Genomic DNA, 22,514 nt, shown 5'->3' with positions numbered 1-22,514 from the left:
GTACCAATATTAATTTTACACAAGCCATATAATGGTGGCCAAAGAAGACTTAATCAAAAGGGCATATGTATGTACTTTAGTACAAAATAAGAAAAATAAAAATAAAGGTTCCCCTCGCACATATGTGCTAGGTGTTCACGACTCTAGGGGGCGGTGCTCATCTCCGTTTCAAAGCCGAAGAGCCAGCATTGTCCAAAGATGTCTCCATGGTCATGTGGCCGGCATGACTAAATGCCGAAGGCACACAGAACATTGTTATCTTCCCACCAAAGGTGATTCCTATTTTTCTATTTGCATTTTTACATGCTTTCAAACTGCTAGGTTGGTAGACAGTGAGACAAGTAACGGGAGCTCACTCAGTTATGCGGCGCTAGGGATTCAAATCACTGAACTGCCAACCTTTCTGATCGACAAGCTCAGCGTCTTAGCCACTGTGTCCCACAATAAGAAACGTAGATGTTCTCAATATCCAAGAAAAACATTATATTTCTACATATTTATAATCAGAAGAAAATGATATCTGAAACAGAATTTATTTTTTATACATCCCATAATATCTACACAGCAAATTATACCACCCTTTTTAGTAGTTTGTAACTGATTTCAGGGGCTCCAGGAATAACAGTTCAATATTGGTCCACAAATTTTCATTTTATGGCTTATAGTAAAAGGGGGGGAAAAAAAACCCAAGACTGAACTCACCAGAAGCATAGTAGAAAATGGATCTGTGCTGGAAATTCCTGCATCCAAGAACAGGGACAAGAAACTAGGGAGAAATTCTCATTTTAACGAGCAAGAGAAAAAGTTGCATTTTTCAGAAGGAAGGGGCCTTGAAAATGTTCTAGTCCAATCCCCTGCTCAAGCTGTTAAAAACCAATATGACTGCATGGTAGAAAAGTCCTTATTTACAAGTTACTATTTATTACTATTATTATCCTTATATTTATTACTCCCTCTTATTGGTAATATGATTATTAATCTGTTGCTGTGCATGTATACTGAGAACTTCTGCACCAAAACCAAATTCCTTCTATGTCTAATCAATTCAATCCAATCCAATCCAATTTAAATGTCATGCAAGAATGTTTTCTTCTTCACCATCTTGACTGCAGCTACCTTTCCAATAGCTATGCATCTATGTTCACCTTCCAAACTGAAAGATAATTCAGGGCAGTTCCTATGGGGGCATGTTGCCAATTTTCTCATATTATCTAGGCAATGTTTTGAAAGATAGCTATAATCTTCCAGAAGCAGATAACAGAAGCCAAGGTGAATGTTGAAGATAAGAAACCTGACAATCAAAAGGCGAAGCTGAATTGACAGTAAAAAAAAAAGTTGTTGCATAAACTCTTGGCAATAGATGGGACACTTTTGATATAATCAGGCTACGGATTATGCTGCTGGCTAGTGAACATTCATTAGCCAGTTACTCATTATGAAGGCATGTAACATGCAGTGATGCATCTAGTTTTCATGTCATCAATGAAAATGCTATTTTACATTTTTAAAAAGGCCACTTTATCATATTTTTCTGCCTTAATAAAAGACTTTATGAATAGTTGTGCTTGCAATTTGTATTACAAAATAGTCTAGGAATGTCAGTAAAGTGAATAAGAGCTATTAAGGACATTTAAATACAGGGATTTAAACTGAGGAAGCCTGTGGGAAAATGTGAACTGAATGAAACATTTTAAGAAATTTAAATCAGATTTTTCATAGTACAAGTCTTACAAATTCCCAATCAGATGCTCAACCTCCACATACATACAGTACACTCAATTTTTCTGAATCCTAGGTTTATTAAGGTTTTTAGCTGATTAATTCATTCTGCTGAACTTACTTCCAGAAAACTTTAGTTCAGCTGATTAGTTAACTTAGAATTTGTATACACAAAAGCACAATAATTTAAAAACCACATTGTTTTAAAGTATGCTTTCACGTGCAGTAACTTGTAAGAGGCACTCCTTGTGTGTGATATTAATAAATTGCCTCAAGATAGTTTTAATCTCTTCTTGAGCAGCGACTAGAACATGGAAGGGAAGAGCGCGTTCAGTCAACATCACATGCATCTCAACGAGAAGCAAAAACTAGACCCTGAGCTTGAGCTTGGCACTACGGAAACAGAAACTGCAAAGCAATCAGTCGTCTGAGAAAAATATCCAACTACAAATAAAATATGCACAAATCTAATTGTGAAACCTTTTTATTTGATAACATTTCAAGTTGGTAGTGTTCTGCCTTATTATTAGTCTTTAATGTGGGCTACATATTATTTCAACTATTACTTTTTAACTATAACTGAACTGTACAAAAGCTATGCTGCTTTTGTACACCACTTGGAAGCACATGACATGACAAGCAATAGATAAATTAAAGAAAATAAATGCATAAATTAGAGATTGCTCCTGGACTTGAAATCTCATGAAAGATGTCACAATTCATCAGGCTTCTGGATATTTCTCCAGTTTCCAAAATTCACTTATCAGTGTAGGTGAGAAACCCATTGAAAGCTGTACTCCTATTCAGACTACAAGCACTTTATTATTCAGACATGGAAGATGGTTCCTGCGAACAGAGGGAGATAAGAGAGTAAAAGAACAATCATTCGGAGTTAGGACTCTTGGAAATGATTACTCTGATGAGCAACCCTGACCCTCTTGCTTCTCCTGAAGGCCAGACTTTTATGGCTGGCGGCATCTGCCTACATACTTTACTGCTCTTTTCACTGACTCTAGTTTGCCTTACCACACTCTGCCTCCCATGTTGCTTATAATATTTACTGCCTCAAAGCAAGACAATGCACATTATTTATTGTTATAAGCATTTGCTTTAAACACTGAATTATTTTAAAATCTGTTGTTAAATTAATCTTTGATAACTTTTAGTAAAAAAAAAGAAAGTCTTATTAGCACGCCTTTAAATAGTGCAGCATTATTATGTGTGTGTGTGTGAGAGAGAAATGTGTATGTGTGTGTGTTTGTGTGTGTGTGAAATATATATATGGCCTTTCTACATAGGGGCCATGTGACACCATTGCCGACATGGGCACCATTTGGGAAATTGTGGCTGCTCTGAAATGGCACCCACTTCTGAACATGGTATTCTTTATTGAATAGGAAGGCGGAGGGGCAGGTTGGCCTGTTCTCTTTTCCAAATGCAATCACTAGAGAGATATAGACAGCACTACATGGCCTTCATGTAGAAAAGCTACACAGCTGAACAGCTTTCAAAGGAGATTTACAAAAAAATAAGTTGCCAAGCCATGATGCCAGGTGGGGAGGAGGGTATGTATCCCAGTGGGGTGGAAAATAGGCCTAAGCCCTGTGGGAATCCATCAGGTTGGGAAACAGAGCATGGGATGCCCCAGAAAGCGGCCTTGGAAGGCCACATGTGAACTGGGAAAGTCCTGCAGGGTGGGTATGGGGAACCCTGTGCTGTTTAACAAATGCAACTTTGAGAGCAAGATTGAGATCCTTAGGTGAGTGATCATGTGGGCAGCTCATTTAACGATCCTTACAACCTGTGATCATAATGGGCAGGCTCCATTACAATCATAAATTGAGAGCTACCTATATATAAGACGGATGCTTATAGTAAAATACTCTGACTTTCTTAATCAATAGAAATATCCTATTAGAATAGCTAATGAAATAAAAACATAGCCAAACAAAACATGCACAAAGCACCAGTGGCTATTTGGGCTTAGATTCAGGGACTCAGATAAGTATATTTGCTTGCAGAAAACAAATTATATCAATTAACAGAAGATTTGCCACATCCAGAGAAAATCTCAATCTGTCTCTCCCTCCACCCCCAATCTTAATTAAACAGAATGTCATATTTGTGTTCAAGAAATCAACATAAAATTTAAACATATGCATACATGCACAGGAAGTAAAATATACTTGTGAGATAGCCCACGTTTACTACTGGAAGAAATGAGAAGCCAACGAGGGAGTCCTTGCTGAGGACAATATTATTATCTCCCTTCTCTGCACCTAACCCCTTAATTTTCTGAAATGGGCAGATGAATGAAAGAGGATAATGACAGTGTCTTCTTTTAGCACTTACTATCTGCTGTCATGCAAGCTGGAGAAGTGAGATTGTTCCCATTTCAGTTTCTTCGCTGTATAAAAAATCTATACATTTTTAAGGCCAGCCACACTCACTACAATGATTGTGGTACTAATCAAGTCAAGTTTGCTTTTAAATTGCTAGACAGATAATGAATTTCTAAGATATTACATTTCTGACTCATTTATTATCAAACACAAATATTTGATTCCACACATGGTCCCTGGGGCCATCCCCAATCTGGTTTGCTCCTAGTTAGTATGCTATGCCAATGATCCAGCATAACCGCCTCTTTGAACACTCTCCCATGAAGCAAGCAGACAAACTGCTGCTTTCCAGCTAATCGAAAGTCTTTGTTCTATCTAACTCTTGAAAATGATTACATTTGAAAGACATTATGAAGAAAGAAAGAAAAAAATCTTTCCAAACAAGGCAACAATGGATTGTAAAATAATCTGCATCAACATAAAGAACATATTATTTTGTGATCCACTGCAACAATTGTGTTGAAAATTGATATTTAACAATATAATTCTACCTTTGGTGAAAGGCAAGGGCATTTTAGGCCAACTGAAATATTTATAATGTCACATTCTTTGTAAAGAAAATTACCGCAAAAACATTCAGGTATAATTCTAAGAACTAATTCCATCATACCTGTGAAATGATGTAGTCGCTGAACGGCTGGCATTGATAGCAGGCAACACTGTCCAGCACCCACTCACGAGAAACTACAGGAGTGCTGCATTGCAGCGGGAGCGCTGTAAAATACCAGACAAGCAGTGAAACATTTGATGCCAGTATCTTCTTCTTGAGAGTTCCTTCTTTAAGCCACTTTGATAAACAACATTTCAAATGCCTTAACCTATGCATAGAAAATCATAAGGTTTTCCATTGTCGTTGTAACCATCCTTTACAAGATAATGTGTATAGATAAGATAGAAGCTTTTTATTCATGCAACTCAATTGCATTCTCTGATTTTCGAAAGGCAGATATGGAAGACTGAAAGACAACAAACTCTCATTTCTATTACTGTTTGGACAAACTTCTAAATCAGGGGTGTCAAACTTGATTTCATTAAAGGCAGCATCAAGGTTGTGTTTGTCCTTGGGGCCAAGGTGGGTGTGGCCAGCTCAATGTCACTCTTGTCAAGAGCGCTCTGCCAATGAAAATGGGCTCCCGAGCTCTGTTTTTGGCTGCGGCAGATTCCTGAAACCCTCTGTAAGAGAAAACAGAGCTTGGGAGGGCTGCCTGCCTACTGAGCTCCATTTTCACTGGTACAGGCACCATGGGCCGGTCCTTTGCTGTTTCCAGGCTGGTCCTGTGGACCAGATTTAAGCACCCTGTGGGCCGGATCTGGCCCCTGGGCCTTGAGTTTGACACTCCTGTTCTAAAAAGTTCAGGGGAGAGGCAGGCACTTCCAAGTTCCTTGCTCCCTATCTTTCTCCCTGTAAGAGATGGTAAATCATATGTTTCAAATATCCTGGAGAACCGGAGAACTAACAGAAGACTGGAAAAGAGCTGATGTGGTTCCATCGCTAAGAAAGGAAGAAAAAGAAAACAGATCCAGAAAACTATAGATCAATCAGCCTGACATCAAGACCCGAAAAGATCATGGAAAAGACAATCAAGCAGCAGTTCTGCAAATAACTAAAAACAAGCAAAGCTGTAAGTAGTAGTCAACACAGGTTTGTCAAAAACAGATCATGTCAAACAAATGTTGTTTCATTTTTTGACAAAGTGACTAAATTAGTGGACCAGCAAAATGCACTGGGCATAGTATACTTGGAGTTGAGTAAGGCATTTGAAAAAGTTGCTCACAATCTTCTTGGTAAAATAGAAAAATGTGGAATAGACTATATCATCACCTGATGGATTTGTAACTAGATGACAAACTGCATTCCACATGTAGTCCTTATTACATGGAAGTTTTGGAAAGAGTTCAGAGAAGAGCAACACAATTATTAGGCTCCTAAAAGCTAAAACATACGAAGAACAATTCCAGGAACTGGGTACACCTAGTCTAAGACAAAGAAGGGCAAGAGTGATATGATCGCAATCTTCCAATACTTGGAAGAGTTGCCACAAAGAAGAGGGGGCAACTTATTTACCAAAGCACCTGTAAGCAGGAAAGAAACAATGGATGGAAACTAACCAAGGAGAGAAGCAACCTAAAACTTCAAAATAATAATAATAATAATAATAATAATCCTAACATGAAAACAATTAACCAGGGGAACAAATTGCCTTTCGAAGTTGTGGGTGCCCTATTCATCACTGAGGTTTTTAAGAAGAGAGTGGACAGCCATTTATTGGAAATAGCATAGGTTTCCTGCGAGAACAGGGGGTTGGACTAGATGATCTCCAAGGTCCCTTCCAACGCTGCTACTGTTGAAGAACAGTAATATCTTTTACCAATTTCTTAGGGAAGAGAAGTTGGGGGTAATGACCGTCATGTCTGATGATTAAAGCCAACCATTACTTTTTATTCCCTCACATGTTTGTCTGCTGCAGTATTTTATTATACCAAGTAAGAAATCAGTCAGACATTCTGTAAAGCCTTTACGATGGGGAGACACAAGCAGCATTATCATCTCACCTTGGCAGGTGGTTTCTTCGGTCCATGCATCAGGCTGAACAACTATCACAGCAATGGAGTCCTAAATGATTACAGGATAAAAGACAAAAAGGAAAAGGAAAGTGGCATATAGGATCAATGTATCTTTCATATATACAATTTGTACTGCTAAGGCATACTATTCTTCAGCTTTGCTATAATACTCCAATCAGATGGGGAGTCACAGAAGAAATAAAGATTTCACAAGCGAACAATTACTCTATATGACAAAATAAAAGTTAAAGGAGATACGTGATGCTCATGGGGAAGCCATGACAGAATATAAAAGTTAACACACTGTAGTTTAAAAGATGCCATACACGGATATGTTACCACTCATTCACAAACATATTTTCTCTTAAAAAGAAATGAGTACTGTACACAAGTCTTTTTAGTGGGTGACATATTGCAATCCCACAGAGCTGTATGCATCTGTTTATTTGCAATGACTTGGGTGAGAGGATTTCTAGTAGCAATACAGGGCAAGATAAGCCATTGATCTGATTTTATATCTAAGCAGAACCAGCTAAATTTACCAACATCTTGAAAGATTAAAGGGAAGGTGGGAAATGCTGATTGTTGGTATCTTTCTTTCTCAAATTAACCTATATAGTTATCAGGCTTACTGTTGCATGTGTAAATAAGTGAGGTTGCTTCACAAGGGAGGCGCCACAGAGTTGTACAATCCATTCCAGATGTTCTGAGGAATTCCCAAAAGATAAACAAAATGCATTATATATAATGGCAAAGTATTTTATTCCCCCATAAGATGTTAAGCCCAAATTGATGACTACTGACATTACAAGCAAATCTGTTTTGGGTTCTTCAGTTGCATATTCTATATTTCTGAATCCTGTAAAAATGGAACTTAGCATTGGTCACAAAATTTAACCACCAAATGCAACCTTTTACAAGTTCCTCAACTTCTGACCATAGGTAGGATTAGACTCTCAGTCTAATCAAACAAAACAACGATTGCTATGCCAACACTCCCAGTTATGGTCATTAAGAATTTTGTGGATTCTGAAGTAGACAAAGCCCCAAGTAAGAAGCACAGAGTGCCTAAGAGGGGTGGGCAATTTTCCCTGCTAGCTTCCAATTGCTTTTCTGAGGAAGCCAGCAGTGGATTTTGGGTCACTTGGCAACTGCTAATAAGTGCAAATAGATTGTCGAACACCCAGATCACAATCACATCATCATAGTAGAGACATGTTGCAACAGTTGGAAATCCTTTACTGGCTGTAAACCATCCTTTCCAAGGTTGTTGCTAAATATTATTATGAAGATGATATTTGAATTTTATTTCAGTCTTTCCAGATATTAGCTAGTCTATATTTTGTGCCATTTGCAAATTTTCTAAGCATTCCTTCTTCCTGATACTGTTATTTAATTTTAAGAAAAAAGATGAAGAGATAGCATTTAATCAGGACAGCATACAATCCTTCCAACTTGCATTTTAAGAACTATTCATCAAATAGGTCAATAAAGATTAGGAAACAGACATTCAAACCACATCATAATTTGAGAAAGAATATGGATATAACTGTCTACATAGCCAGAATGATCATCTCTGTTAATGACAATCAGGAGCAGAATAAATTATGCAGAAGTGGGCAAACGTATGTACTTTAATCTAGCTAAAAATTCAAGATTCAGAAATGTCTCTGCAGCAAGACATAAATTTTGCCTTACTAAAGGATAAATATCACTGAGTGAGCAAAGAAAATTAAGCTATTAAAGCTAGTTAGCTTTTTCTCAAAAAGTTGGATCATTTCTTGACAGAACTCAATTATTTACACAACCAAAACGGGGAGTAAAGAGACTTCAGTTTGATTCATTTCCTCAACTTACTTCAAGAATCCCAATCCCCTTACCTGGGAGCATGTCAGTGAATGGCCCATAGCAGCAAATCTCCAATCCTTGGAAAAGCTGGAAAGGAAAGGAATACAAATATGTAAGCATGGTGTAGAATTAAACTCAAACAGTGTGATTTAAGTTACCAGCTAGGTCGGAATGTGTTCAACTCATTTGATTTTAACACAATAAAAACTGCATTCAGGAATATCATTCATTGACAATGGAATGTGTCAACTGCAGAAGACTGACAATGAGACATTTTGTTGAGATTGGAGAAAGATCTGATATGAGGTTTCTGAACAGTTTAGATTGTTAACTAACTTTTTAAAAAAATGGTTAGGTACTGAGTACAGAAATGGCTGAGAAATAAGAAATTTGGGAAATAAATAATGACAAAATAATGAAAACAAAATAGCAGGACGCAAGCACTACTGCTTCTGCAACACTACTTGCACTAATGATTCCTCATTATAATTTGCCTCCCTCCTTTTCAGAGGGGGGGGATTAGTTATGTTTATTTATGACAACGGGGCAATAGGGCATTGAATTGTAATTGTAACTGTCCACTTCCTTATAATTTCTGAATGTATTATCCTAATGCTCAGAAAATAAATCATTTTTTAAGAGGAAATCGCACCATCTCCATCTCCATCCTCATTTGGGACAATAGCATTCCACTTAAAGAAATCTGGAAAAAAAATCAGAGTAGGCTAAGAAATGCTAGTAGATGTAAGCATTGTTGCAAAAATTATTCAGGAAGACTGTGTTATCTATCTGGACAATTTTATATCCAACATAATTGCATTCTATGTTTCTCCTAAGGATAATCACAGAAAAATGAAAGCCCCTTCTCGGGATTCTACTTTGTGAAAGCAACCTTTTTTCTCAACCTTCTTCATTTTCTGTTATGGCAAAGAAGAAGGGCAGACTCTGAGGATAACTTTTTCTTTTGTGATGTACCACTTACAATAGCCATACCTTTCCAACAGGTGATTCTCTTGCTCTTTTAGGTCCTTGGTGGTTTCTCCCATTGATTACATCTCCTCTCACTTCAAAATCTTCCTGAAAACAAAACAAACAGAATTACATGCCAACAAATTTCTGGCTGAGCCGCATCTTATATAACTGAAGCAGAAAAAGAACTATGGCACATAGAAGTCAAACATCCAAAGTGAAGCAGTTGAACAAATGTATGACTGCAGCAATACAATTCCTACTCCATATTTTATTGTTTAAAAAAGGATATTTAAATTATTTAAGTGAAAACCTCTATATGATTAAGCAAATCCCCTATAGCAATTTGAATATAAATCTTCAGTAATAATATAGCAATATGATCAATGGCAGGATAGGATGGTGGTTGAACACACAAGTTAGCTAGGACATGTTATATATACTGTGAATCAAAATTATAGCATAAAAACTTTTGGAGAAAATCTATCCATCATCTAATTGCTGGCCTCTCCTCTTTTCAACTTCTTTCTTCAATATAAGAGGCAGCTCAAGCAGGACTGAAGCAAAATTTTTCTGAAGCTTACAGTCTACTCTAGTTGAGTGGAGAAATGGAAAAAAAGGAGAGCAGGGGACTAAGATATACATTTAAAAAAAAATAAACTTGTTTGTCCAATGTGATCCAGGAACTCCAGGAAGACATAGGCCCCAGCCTGTATAGCATCCCAGCAATTATCCCAGCTAAATATCAATATCCTCTTTCATCCAACAAAATTTGGCAATCCATTCAAATTATCCTAAGTTTGTCTGTAACTTTGGGAAACAGAACATTTATTGAGTTATATTTTTAAATTTTTGAATGTATGCTATGTCTTTCAGTGGCTTGATTCCATTTTAGCATGTCACAGGCAAAATGTCAGATGCAGTGCCTGAAGAAAGGAAAAAGAAACTCCAGTTGAAGTTAGGAAATTGTGTTTCTGATCCTTATAGAATGGCCTCCCCTGTTGTTAGTTGCTGTTCTCTTCTCAAGAGGCAATTCATAGACATACTAAGGATTTCTCTATTTTTCATGTCTATTCTCTTCTTGGTCATTAGAATCTACTAAGTATTCAATCAATCAATCAATCAATTTTGTTTACAGCCCAAAGGCCCAAAAGCAAGTTACAAACACAATGTAAATTTAGTACTGGATAAAACAAGTAAACTATTTAGTAAATATTACATAACAGACTTAAAATTAATTATTGATAGCTTTAATTTTATAGCCATAGTTAAATGTTGCCACTGTAATTGTAGGATTTTCATCTGCAAGTAAATTCTTTACATACTCAAAAACATCTTTTCTTGGTTTAGATATTTAAAATATGCTAGATACTTTTTGAAGATTTATTAGATTAACGTTTGTAATGTATTATACATACATTAAATTATTATCACAACATTATAGTGAGAATTGTATAGTGAGAAATGTATAAGACTAAGCATTTAAAGAAATGGCATAAAAAGATATACTAATTAATCACGGATTTCTCCCACCTTCCTCATTTAAGGATTCTGCAAGCATTATATACATTAAAAAACCAAAACCACCTTCCCATCCCATAAACACCAGACCTACCTCTTTATGAACTCTTCCTGCTTCTAATGAATGTATAATCCCTAGACCAGTGGAAGCAGATATTATTATTATTATTATTATTATTATTATTATTATTATTATTATTTAAAGTAGCACTTTTTACCATCTGTAACATTTATTTTAAACATAAAACAGAAAATTGCATAGAGAGTTGCAAAAGAGTAAGTCTATATTTACATAATAGTGCCTGCCAACAGTATTACTATGTACTGCTGGAAACCTCACCTCCCTATCTCTTACAGATTTTAAAATTCATTCTCTACAACAATTTCAGTGCTGAAATAGTTTATGGTTAACTTTTGGAGATGATGCCATTCCCTGTAAGAGCAACTTTAGATAAAATCACAATGTCACAGGAAAAAAAAAAGCATGCCTGGTAATCAGAAACAATCAAATTAAATTATATGAAATAAGCAGGACACTTAAATGCTTGGTTTTCTTTTCTTCTCTTGTCCCCATATTTTCAATAACAATTTCCCACATCTTTAATCATATTCCAGGAAATTTTTAGAGGAGAATGGTATAAGAAATATGAAAATGAAAAATATTTATGGAACTATCCTATATGGTATTACTGTCTTTATTTTCCTATATTGTTTAATATTGTTTTATAGGATGAATTTGGATGAAATGTTCCTTGTTTAGGGCAAAATGTCAGATATAATTGCATAGCTAACTTACAATAATTTATTGTATGTTAGATATGAACTGTTTACTAATAAGAGTCTATGTCTGAACACTAAACTGAAATACACAGTGCATCAGAAAGGAAGTCTTCTTTTTAATTGAATTTTTGAAATTGAATATTCACACTTACACTGGTAGCTCAATACCCATTTTTGTGCAGCAACACCTATAAAGTATTTCAGGGTTCTTTCACAGACCAGATCCTCATCTGAAGATTAAAGAGAGAGAGGAAAATGAGTGTTCAATATTAAATGAATAAAGACCATGGACTATTTTTTAAATATTTCATTTACAGCAGGTCTTCACACAATGTCAGAAACTGCTTTCCAAAATATGTCCAGTTTCAAAAGCAGCTTCTAGAGTTACAGAGACTAGAGCTTTACTGATTTATTTTACATATCTCCTTTTAAAATGATATTTTTCATAGCCTGGTCAAGATAACAGTTTGAAACAATATAAAATGAAAGACTGCAAATTGTATTTTAAAGTACAAACTACAAAAAAAGCTCAGCTTCCTTTATACAAATGGATGGAATGGACTCTTTTTAATGGTAGATAAAAGAACAGAATAACTATATTATAGTCACCAACAGCAATAGTACAGAGTAAGCAGAGTAATAGTAAGCAGTCCTTCAAACAAAGGTCAGTGACTTTTTTGATGCCCCCGCCCGCCCAAGTTTGCAAAATTGCTGAAAAGCAGCTACAGATTACAGACTGTCCAAAGGAAGTAAGAGAAAAGCAACTGAAATCTTACAAGACTTCTATGTTAGCATATGATCTTATTAGCTCTTGGAGTAATATTATAAAGATCATGTGATTTAGTAAACCTACAAAATTGCAATTGTTTTTTTTAAAAAAAATTCTCCTTTTTGACACTTTCATCTTTCATGTAATTACTTTAGAAGCTGAAAAAATAGGTATGTTTGCAATCACACTTCTGACATTCAAAAGAGGGAAAGAAACAGATTAGGAATTCTGGTTCATCCACTAAAATACTTTTCCTCACTTTAATATTTATTGGATTGCAAACCCTAGAATTCCCAACCTATATAGGAGCTATAGGAATATTTGAGGAAAACATCAAGTTGGCCAAAACTGTACTGTTGCAATACACCCAATTTAAATACCTATTAACTCAAAGAAAGCTGCCACAGTATCCTGAATAATAAGTAGCAGGGCATATTATTAAATTAAGATCTTATAATCCTAACCTACCCACCCAATCAATTATGGAGATAAATCAAATAGAAAGTTCACTTTTGTCTTTCAAAATCACCTGTTTTCATTATTAGATGAGTTGTTTGTTCAGTCAGTTTATTACACCAAGTGCTCTGAGTTTTCTTGGCAAATTTACGAACTAGTTTCTAGAAGAAAAGAAAATGAATTATAAATAGTACATCAGAGATTGCTGGCTTCAATGGAATATTTCATTTATCAAAAAAAATTTCCCCTATATTAACTACCTTATTTAATAATATGATTATGAACTATAAAAACATGATAGAACAGATAAAATCCAAAATTAGAATGGTTCAAAGTAGGAAATGACATAGCAGAACTCCATCAGCAAGGAGCCAATAAATACATTCCTAGAGCAATAGCACTTAGACTTATATACCGCTTCATAGTGCTTTACAGCCCTCTCTAAGCAGTTTACAGAATCAGCATATTGCCCCCAACAATCTGGCTCCTCCTTTTACCCACTTCGGAAGGATGGAAGGCTAAACCGCTCAGAATTGAATTCCTAGAGTGAACATGAGTTAGCTTGCAGTAACTCATTCTAACCATTTCAATTTGTGTTCCTAATCTGATTTTTGTGGTGCTGTTTTTGATAGGTTGGACTGTTTTATCCCTTTGTGTAAAGACAGATGCAAAAAATAAGTTAAATAGTTCTGCTTTCTTCCTGTTGCTTGTCAGCTTCTTGCCACTTTCTCCCAGCACTGGACCAATTGTTTCCTTAACCCTTTTCTTGTTTTTAACATGTTGGAAGAAACTTTTTTTTTGTTATTTTTTATTTTTGTGGCAAGCCTTTCTTCATTGTGAGCCTTAGTTTTCCTTACTTCATCTTTTACAGGCTCGGACTATTTGCTGATATTCTGCCTTAGCTATGTCCCCCTCTTTCCACTTTTTATACTTAACTTTTTTGTCTTTCAATTTGTCAGAGAGTTCTTTATGCAGCCATGCTGATTTCTTTTGGGGGCGCTATTTTTCTTCTTCTTTGGCATTGTGCTAGACTGGGCTTTGTAATCTCATTTTTCAAAATTTCCCAAGCTTCTTGAGTTGTTTTCCCCTTGAGGATTCTCATTCATGGAATTCTTCCCAAGCTCTAAGTTTATTGAAATTAGCTCTCTTAAAATCCAAGACTCTAGTTTGACTTGCTCTCAAGTACAAACTCAAATTTGTACTTGTTCAGTTCCATTCAGATTACACTAAATATCTCTTCTTTGCTGCAGCACTTGCCCTTTCAAAATGCTTCCCTTCAAATATTTATATGGTTGATACTCAAAACTATTGCTGAAAACCTGGTTATTGGGAGGGGTATGAAGTCCTTATAGAATTTTATATGTTTAAACACTTGAATGTTTGGATATATATGATCTCTGCTTTTATTGGTTTATTGCTTTATACGTTTTACAAAATAGCTATAAAAGCAGGTTTATCTTTAAAAGAATGCCTCCCACAAAATCTTAAAGCTCAAAAAAAAATTATATCTGTTGCTGTGAAAAATCTACAAGCATATCAGGGCATGCTTACCAATTCACTCTGGTTTAAGCCAGATGCCACCAGAGACATTTTTTGCCTTCCAGTCAGAAGTAGACTCTTTCTTTTCCTTTTATTTGAACTACAGCAGGTGGTATGTGCCAAGGGAGAGACTGACTTTTCCAATATACTATGCATTTCTAGAAAAGAAGATTTTAAAAAATCTTGTTTATCTAGATAATGACGTTTTATATTTGACAATTATTATAGTTATTTTTTTTTAAAAAAAAACGATATTTAATATACATTTTCTTCCTTCTTAGGGGTGCCTGCATCTTTTAATTGTCTATTGGGCATGCAGCTTAATATATGACCTACACAAAATTCAAATTATATTTCTAATTGTCAATCACATTTTAAAAGTAGAAAATGTCAAGTGATGCACATGACAGATTGAATGATAAAATAAAAGATAAAACATGGAAAAATATTAAGACCTGAGGCAATAATCTTTGTCCTTGTTTATTCTACTTTCAAACAGCCTTAATATATTTCCTCTCTCCAAAATGCAATTAAAAAGAAGCAAAATGCTTTAAACTAGCCAAGAGAACAAACTGTAATTTGTAATCATGCTGCCAATAACTATAATCTGTTGAAACTTATAAGTTTATAAGATGATCCAAAGTATTTTGTTTTAATCCGAAAGACCAAACAAAAGCTGCGTTAACTATGTTGTATTCAGTTTGTTTTGGGGTACAAAAGAAACTAATTGATTTGATTTCACTAATTTAATATTTCAGATCTATTATCTTGTCTATTTAGAATGGTGCTTTTCCAGAAAACTTGGAAGCACCTATTTTGTTCCCATTGACATTTCAATCTGGTTTTCATGGCAGCATCCCAGAGAGACGTGAAACTGACAGAGATTTGTGCTCTGTTTACCTGAACTATCCTTCTATAGGATCTTAATTATGTCTATTAACTACAGTTCTTCTACTTCAATAAAATGTCAAAAATTATAAGCCTTTGGAATCTCACTATTGTATATTTTGTTGTTCCATGGAACATAATTGGTTTTTCTGATGATATGATAATTAAACTGATCTTCTTTGTGTAGAAGCACAGTTCAAAAGAATTGCAAAGAAAAATCCTGGAACAAGTTCATTTCTTGGACCAAACAAGTTTATTTCCCTCAACTAGCTAATACATCATCACAACAATGCAATAGAAATCAATTTTAAAACCATTGCCATGGCAACAGAACTCTGAATTAATATTCATAAACTCCACTAATAACCAAACAAAATTAACTCTATAATTCATCAGTGACAATCTATACCAAGGTAGTATACTGCACAGAAGGCATATGTTTAGAATGAAAGAGTGCAGATAAAATTGCCAGAAGAAAATAGAGAACACTACAATGGATTATTCCTCTCAGCTTTGAGTCAATTCCTAATGGATGCTTGAGACCTATACGATGTATATTAAACCCAGCAAATAATCGAGGATTTAATATTTCTCTGAGGATGAAAAAGCAGAGCATTTATGTATAAAATGCATTCATTCAATAATGTATACTAATTTATACATAAATTAATAATTTATACATAAATTTGTAACAGGATATTTCATTTAAAATGAATTATTTTGTTAATATTTTATAAGTAGGACGAAATTTCTAAATTCTTAGGAATATTGTTTTTGAAAGAAAGGCAGTTTCAGAACACTGCCAACTCACCCTTTCTTGTTTCTGTCTGCTCTCTTTCCAATGACCATCCTTCAGAGCCCATACTCTGGCTTCCCTCTTTGAGGACAGCTTCAATGAAAGCCATCTTCTGCTGCAGTTGCTTTAAGTTATTTTGCATAGCATCCCTTTGCTACAAACAGAACAGAACAGAACAAAACAAAACACAGGCTTGCCTCAGATAACTTTTCATCAATGAATAGAGAATAAAACAGTGAGAAGACACACAGAGAACTACACGGTGATATAACAAGCAAATATTTTCACCACAGAAGCACTTTGGTGCTTCCAACACAGAAGTGTTAGTGTATCTCATTATTCATCTAATAACTTCAGTTTTGAGTTAATGGCAGGATATAAATGGCATAAATAAATAAAAGGGTAACACTGTGAGCTCAAAAAGGAGGACAATTATTTATCTTCCCATCTTACAAAACAGGGGGAAGGGGAGAACATGATAAACCTCCAACTCTGCTCATAATTCTGGCGAACAATACTGCACTAACAAAATCAATATCAAGAAGGGAAAATAGTTGCTTAACTTTTTATGTTTTTATTTGTAGCCATTTGGAATCACTTGTGAGAGTGAGATGGGTGATATCTAAATTTGATACATTTTTTTTCTGGATTCTAATCCTGATCTAAAACTCAAAGATCAGGAGCTCTTTCAATCTGCCTTAAATTGCAAAACAATCACACAATATTGCAGGGGAATTACTTAAAATAAGATCCCTTCTCCTTTGGTCAAAGACAATAGTTTTCACTGTAAATTTCATTGTAATTTTAAAAAAATACATTGTAATTAGATTGTAATTAGATCATTGTGATTAAAAAATAAATAAAACCAATTTTTAAAATGGTAATATACACGTCCATCCAACAGGTAATCTAATTAAGTTCTATTACCAAACCAAAAAAAAGGTAGAAAGAAATAAAACACTAACAATTAACATTAAATTTCAATAAAACATCTAAATAAACTACAAATATATAAAAGCAATTTATCAAATCACACATAAAAATTGTCCATTTGGAATGTTTTGATGTTATGGAATAGGTGCCAAAGGAAAATCATTTTGATTAATATCTTGATTCATAGAAAAAAATACCTTGTCAAAAATTGGCAAGCCACATTTCTTAAATCTACACTCATCATCATTAAGTAAACCAAACAACAACAACAAAAACAAAGAAAGGGGAAATGAACACATAAATACTTTACACTGGAGCAAAGGTGGTAAAAATATAATTATTACAATACACTTCAAAAGGCAAAACAAATAAAAAAGGAATTAAAAAAACATGATTGGATAAAGCATTCTAGTAGTTCCTCATTTCCCCCCTTGAAATGCTACTTAAGCATTGCTTTATAATGGTTTGGACAAATGTGATTCTTGCTCGTTTCCGAAGTGAGGCGTGGGAGGAGTCACACATGGGTATTAACACAGCCCTTTTGCCCTGGAGACTGAGGTAAATCTTGAGGCCACACCTCCATTCCTCCACTGACCTCCCAGATTAACATCAGTCTCTGGCCCAGGAGTGTTTTACCTGACTCTCCCTCACTTCGAAGACTTAGGAGTTTTTTATAGGATTCTACCATTTTTTACTTTTAAATTGAATTGCTGCATCCTTCCACTGCTGTGCTGAGCACTGCTAGCGTTAAAGCCTTGCCGCTTGCTAGCACACACGCCCCAGGTGGTCGGACGGTCGCAAAAAGGGGAGGAAGCCTCCACATTGCGCGGAATGCGTGGATCGGCTGCCCGGCTTCCAGGAGACCGGCGAAGACCATCGGAAGACCGGGGATCCGGCAGGGATTGCCCCAACGCTCCCCAGCTGCAGGAGGCGATCGGGTCGCAGATCGGCGGCCGCCATCTTGCCCGTCGCCATTTTGAGCACGTGGGTGAGCATGTGACTGGCGTTCTCCTATGGACGCTGAGAGCGCTCTAAAAGCACCGCCAAAGCCGGAAGAGGCTTCGGAAGGCCCCAACTTTGCCGGCAATCCAGGGAGGGCTGTGGATCAGTGCCTGCCGGCAATTCAAGCTGCGGATCGGCGGCAGAGAAGAAGCGTGAGCTCGGAGCCAGCGCGCACAAGAACAAGACCGGCTAGCAGAGAGGAGGTTGCTGAGCAGCATAACTGTAATGGCGGAGGTGGCGAGGAGCAGGGGTGCCAGGCCCGATCCCCAGGGGATTCAGATCCGGGCGAGGGAACCACCAGGGGGGTTCCCTCAGTCTCCAGAGGGAGATCCCACGGCAAGAAGGGCAACCCCAGGGCCCATAGGAAGGGAACCTCTGGGAAGGAGGTTCGAGTTACCAGGGCCTCCACTAGGAGGTTCATGGCCACCATTAGCCCCTCTCCTTCCAGATCTCGCTCCCCCCGCAGGCCTCCTGTTCTGGGTAGAGGCCCGGATGGCATCCCCTGGTTCCCCAGGGGGCTCAGGCACAGGGATCAACTCTCTATCGCCCCCCATTTCACCTGCCCACCTATCTGAGGCTAGGGGAGACCCCTTTGGGCGCAGGGCACCGAGCCCTAACAGACACTGGCTGGCACCGCAATCCCCTGAACCTAGGGATCTCCTGCAACCCCCAGAGCTGCACCCCTCTCTTCCAGAGCTTCCTGAGAGCTTCCAGGAGGTGCTAGCCAGGGCCATAGCCCAAGGGATTGCTTCTGGGATGAAACACCAGTCCCAGGGTTCCAGGAGTAGATCTTCCAGGGACCAGTCCAGGAGTCACCAGGATCGCCGTAGGTCCTCTGCTACCAGGGAGCCCAGGTCACCTTCCCCCTCCACTGCCAGTCAGGCTTCGGATTTGGAGGAGGGGGAGTTGAAAGAGATGGGGTTCTCTGAGGATGAGGAGGCTCAAGGCCCTGAGGCCCCAAACATCACCGGGCTGTTTCCCCCCTCCTTGTTCAGCTCCTTACTTCGTAAGGCCAGGGCCACAGCAGACCTGGACTCCCCTCCACAACCCAGTCCTACCACCGCCACCCCCGGCCCTAGTGGGGGGAACAAGAAGGGACCCCTCCATAGGCCCCAGGTGGAGAAGGAGGAGATACCCACTCCAGAGATGTTTCTAGAAGTGCTTAAATCCCAGTGGGTTAAGCCAGGGTTTTTTCCCAACCCGGGGAGGAGGGGCAATGAGCGTAGATTCTATAATCTCAATTCTACCTTTGCCCAAGTACTGCAGGTTCCTTTAGTGGAAACTCCGGTCGCCACCCTGGCTTCTGCTTCAACCGTGATGACTGGCGACATCGCCAACTGTCTTAAGGCAGAAGACAAGAAGGCAGAAATGATTTTGTGTAAGTCATTTCAGGCAATAACCTGGGCCATTAGGGCGGCCACTTCTGCATCCTTTTTCAAAAGGTCAACAGTGCTGTGGCTGGAACAGCTGAGAGACAGGACTCCGGCCACGGAGGTGCGTCTCCTGCAGGACATCTCCAAGGTGCTGGCAGCCACGCAGTTTTCGGCAGACGCCATGCTGGATGCAGTTAAGTATGCTTCTCGAGCTTTGTCGTCCTCTGTAGCGTCCAGGTACCTGCTGTGGCTACGCCACTGGCAGGCGGAATCTTAGGCTAAGTGGCACCTGGCAGGAGCTGACTACACCGGGTACAAGCTTTTCGGTGCCTTGCTGGATCCTATCTTGGTGGAGGACAAGAATAAGCAAAAGGTCTTCCTGGCTACGACCAGACGGTCGGATCACCGACAGGCTCCTTACCCCAGGAGAACATCTTACCGCCTGCCTGACACGGACTACCAGAGTCAGAGGTATCCGGTTCCTAGATCTCATAGACAGGGGGATAGGCAGTTCCCAAGGGACAGATTTAGAGGCCAGCAGCAGACCAAGCGGCCCTTTCGAGGAGGGGGTGGCCATCCGTTCCGCAGGTTCAAGTGATCCAATCGTGGATCACCCCATCGGCAGTCGCCTCTCCCTATTTGCAGATGCCTGGGAGCACGTCACCTCGGACAAATGAGTCCTCCAGACAGTTAAGCTCGGGCTCCGGCTAGAGTTCCAATCACAGTCCCTGAATAGATTCCGCACCTTCGCCTCCTTCACAAATCCAGCCAAACGAGCCCTTAAGGCCAAGGCCATCAGACACCTGTTAGACATCAGGGCCATAGAGAAGGTCCCAGAGGGGAAGAGGGGTTCCAGGTTCTATTCAAACCTGTTCCCAAGAGTTCAGGGGGGGGTGGAGAGCCATCTTGGAACTTAAGCTGCTCAATTTCAGGGTGGTCTACTGTAGGTTCAAAATGACCTCCCTGAAATCCATCTTAGAAAGCATCAGATAGGGCGATTTCTTGGCCTCCATCGACCTCACGGAGGCCTACCTACACATCAGAATCGCTCCAGAACATCGTAGGTTCCTCAGATTTTCCCATGAGGGCAGTCCCTTTCAATATAGGGCCCTTCCCTTTGGGCTGGCTTCAGCCCCCAGGACCTTTACCAAGGTGCTGGCCGCTGCCACGGGTCACCTGCGTTCCTTCCCAGTCCATTGCTACCTGGATGACATCCTCGTCCTAGCCAGGCCCCCAGACACTGCCAGGCAGGACCTGGAGCTCACCATCGACACTCTCAGGTCCCTGAGGTTCTCTATCAATCTAGAGAAGAGCCACCTGGTCCCACCTACCAGTCTCCTATACCTAGGGTCCATTATAGATTCGGTGTCTGGGGAGGATCTCCTTTCCCAGGATCGAAGGGACAGCATTGTGCAGCTGGTTCATGAGATATGCAAATTACGCTCTGTCCCTGTAGTTCTTCTTTCCAGGCTCCTTGGGAAATTCATTTCTTGTATAGGGATTGTGCCTTGGGCTCGCCTAGACGCCAGGGAACTTCAGGGGTTCCTGCTTCCATACCAAAAAGCCAAGATGAGAGACGCCAGCTTCAAAGTTTGAGTGTCACCCCAGGTGCTGCTCTCGCTCCGTTGGTGGCTGACCCCAGCAGTAGACAAGGGATTCCTCTTCAAGGAACCAGCGAGGAAGGTACTCACAACGAATGAGAGCCTGTTCGGCTGGGGAACACACCTGGAGGCCCAGATAGCCCAGGGCCGCTAGACTCCAACAGATCTGTGCAACAACATAAACTGGTTGGAGCTCAGGGCCATCCATCTGGCCATATGTCACTTCAGGACCACTGTGACCGGTCACTATGTCCTAGTCTTGACGGACAATGTGGCAGCCAAGGCCCACGTGAACAGGCAAGGGGGGCACCCATTCCAAGGCCCTTCGCGACGAGGGCCTCCTGTTGGGGAACTGGGCAGAGAGACATCTCCAGTCTTTTCAGAGCAGAACACATTTCCAGGACAGAGAACCAGCAAGTGGATTGGCTCAGCAGGGAGACGGTCAACAATGGAGAGTGACAGCTCCATCCCAGCATCTTCCTGCAGATCTGCGAGAGGTTCGGGCGCCCAACAGTGGATCTCTTCGCAACCCCAGCAAACGCCCAGCTGCCGATCTTTGTATCGAGGTTCCCGTCCAGGGGAGCCATGGACACGGATGCCCTTCGCTGCAGATGGCCACCATGTCTTCTCTATGCTTTTCCTCCCCTTCCCCTCATCCCCGGGGCTCTGAGGAAGTTAGTGTCTGAGGGAGCAGAGATGATCCTAGTGGCTCCCTTCTGGCCACGGTGCTCCTGGCTAGCAGACTTGGTGGAGCTATCCTCAGCTCCTCACTGGAGGATTCCCCCGGAGGAGGTGTCCCTACACCAGGGGTCTCTGGAGCATCCGGATCTGGAGTGGCTCCATCTGACTGCCTGGCAATTCAGGAGGAGTAGTTAAGAGGGGCACATTTCTCCGCGAAGGTCATTAAGACCATTGAGGTGTCCAGGAGGCAGTCCACCATTCACATCTACAACACCTCCTGGGTTGTTTTCGCGGACAGGTGCCAAGCAAGGGACATTGTTCCAGCTTCGGCCTCCGTATCCCAGGTTCTGGACTACAGGAAGGTCTGGAGAAAGGTCTGGCCCCCAGCACCCTTAGGAGACAAGTATCTGTCCTCTCCACGGTCCTGGGGGGGGGGGGTGCACCACCTTTGTCTCAACATCCCATCCTAAGGCACTTCCTTAAGGGAGCGACAAATCTGAAACCCCCAGTGGTCCATTGATTCCCTACTTGGGACCTACCCACGGTCCTCCAGGCATTGACGGAGGCACCTTTCAAACTCTTGAGGGAGGTTTCCCTACAATTTCTGACCCTTAAGGTCGTCTTTCTGGTAGCCATCACCTCAGCCAGGAGAGTATCTGAGCTTAACGTTCT

The 22,514-nt window shown here is 39.5% G+C and overlaps 1 protein-coding gene across 1 annotated transcript in view; it reads right to left on the bottom strand.

The window, feature by feature from the left end:
- Positions 1-2,187: 2,187 nt before the first annotated feature.
- Positions 2,188-22,514, bottom strand: part of BRCA1 (BRCA1 DNA repair associated) — a 94,945-nt gene continuing 74,618 nt past the window's right edge. Inside the window, exons 12-22 of the mRNA XM_032237898.1 lie at positions 16,268-16,406; positions 14,581-14,726; positions 13,103-13,190; positions 11,957-12,034; positions 11,119-11,159; positions 9,528-9,611; positions 8,567-8,621; positions 7,319-7,392; positions 6,675-6,735; positions 4,732-4,835; positions 2,188-2,565 (exon numbers count right to left, since the gene is read on the bottom strand). Coding sequence (XP_032093789.1) covers positions 2,542-2,565; positions 4,732-4,835; positions 6,675-6,735; positions 7,319-7,392; positions 8,567-8,621; positions 9,528-9,611; positions 11,119-11,159; positions 11,957-12,034; positions 13,103-13,190; positions 14,581-14,726; positions 16,268-16,406 — 894 coding nt within the window. The 3' untranslated portion in view covers positions 2,188-2,541. The remainder of the gene's footprint in view (positions 2,566-4,731; positions 4,836-6,674; positions 6,736-7,318; positions 7,393-8,566; positions 8,622-9,527; positions 9,612-11,118; positions 11,160-11,956; positions 12,035-13,102; positions 13,191-14,580; positions 14,727-16,267; positions 16,407-22,514) is intronic.

The sequence above is a fragment of the Thamnophis elegans genome, chromosome Z (genome assembly GCF_009769535.1).
Source record: "Thamnophis elegans isolate rThaEle1 chromosome Z, rThaEle1.pri, whole genome shotgun sequence".
Taxonomy (NCBI): domain Eukaryota; kingdom Metazoa; phylum Chordata; class Lepidosauria; order Squamata; family Colubridae; genus Thamnophis; species Thamnophis elegans.
The sequence above is the reverse complement of the archived record's forward strand: the minus strand, read 5'-3'. Positions and strand labels throughout refer to the sequence as shown.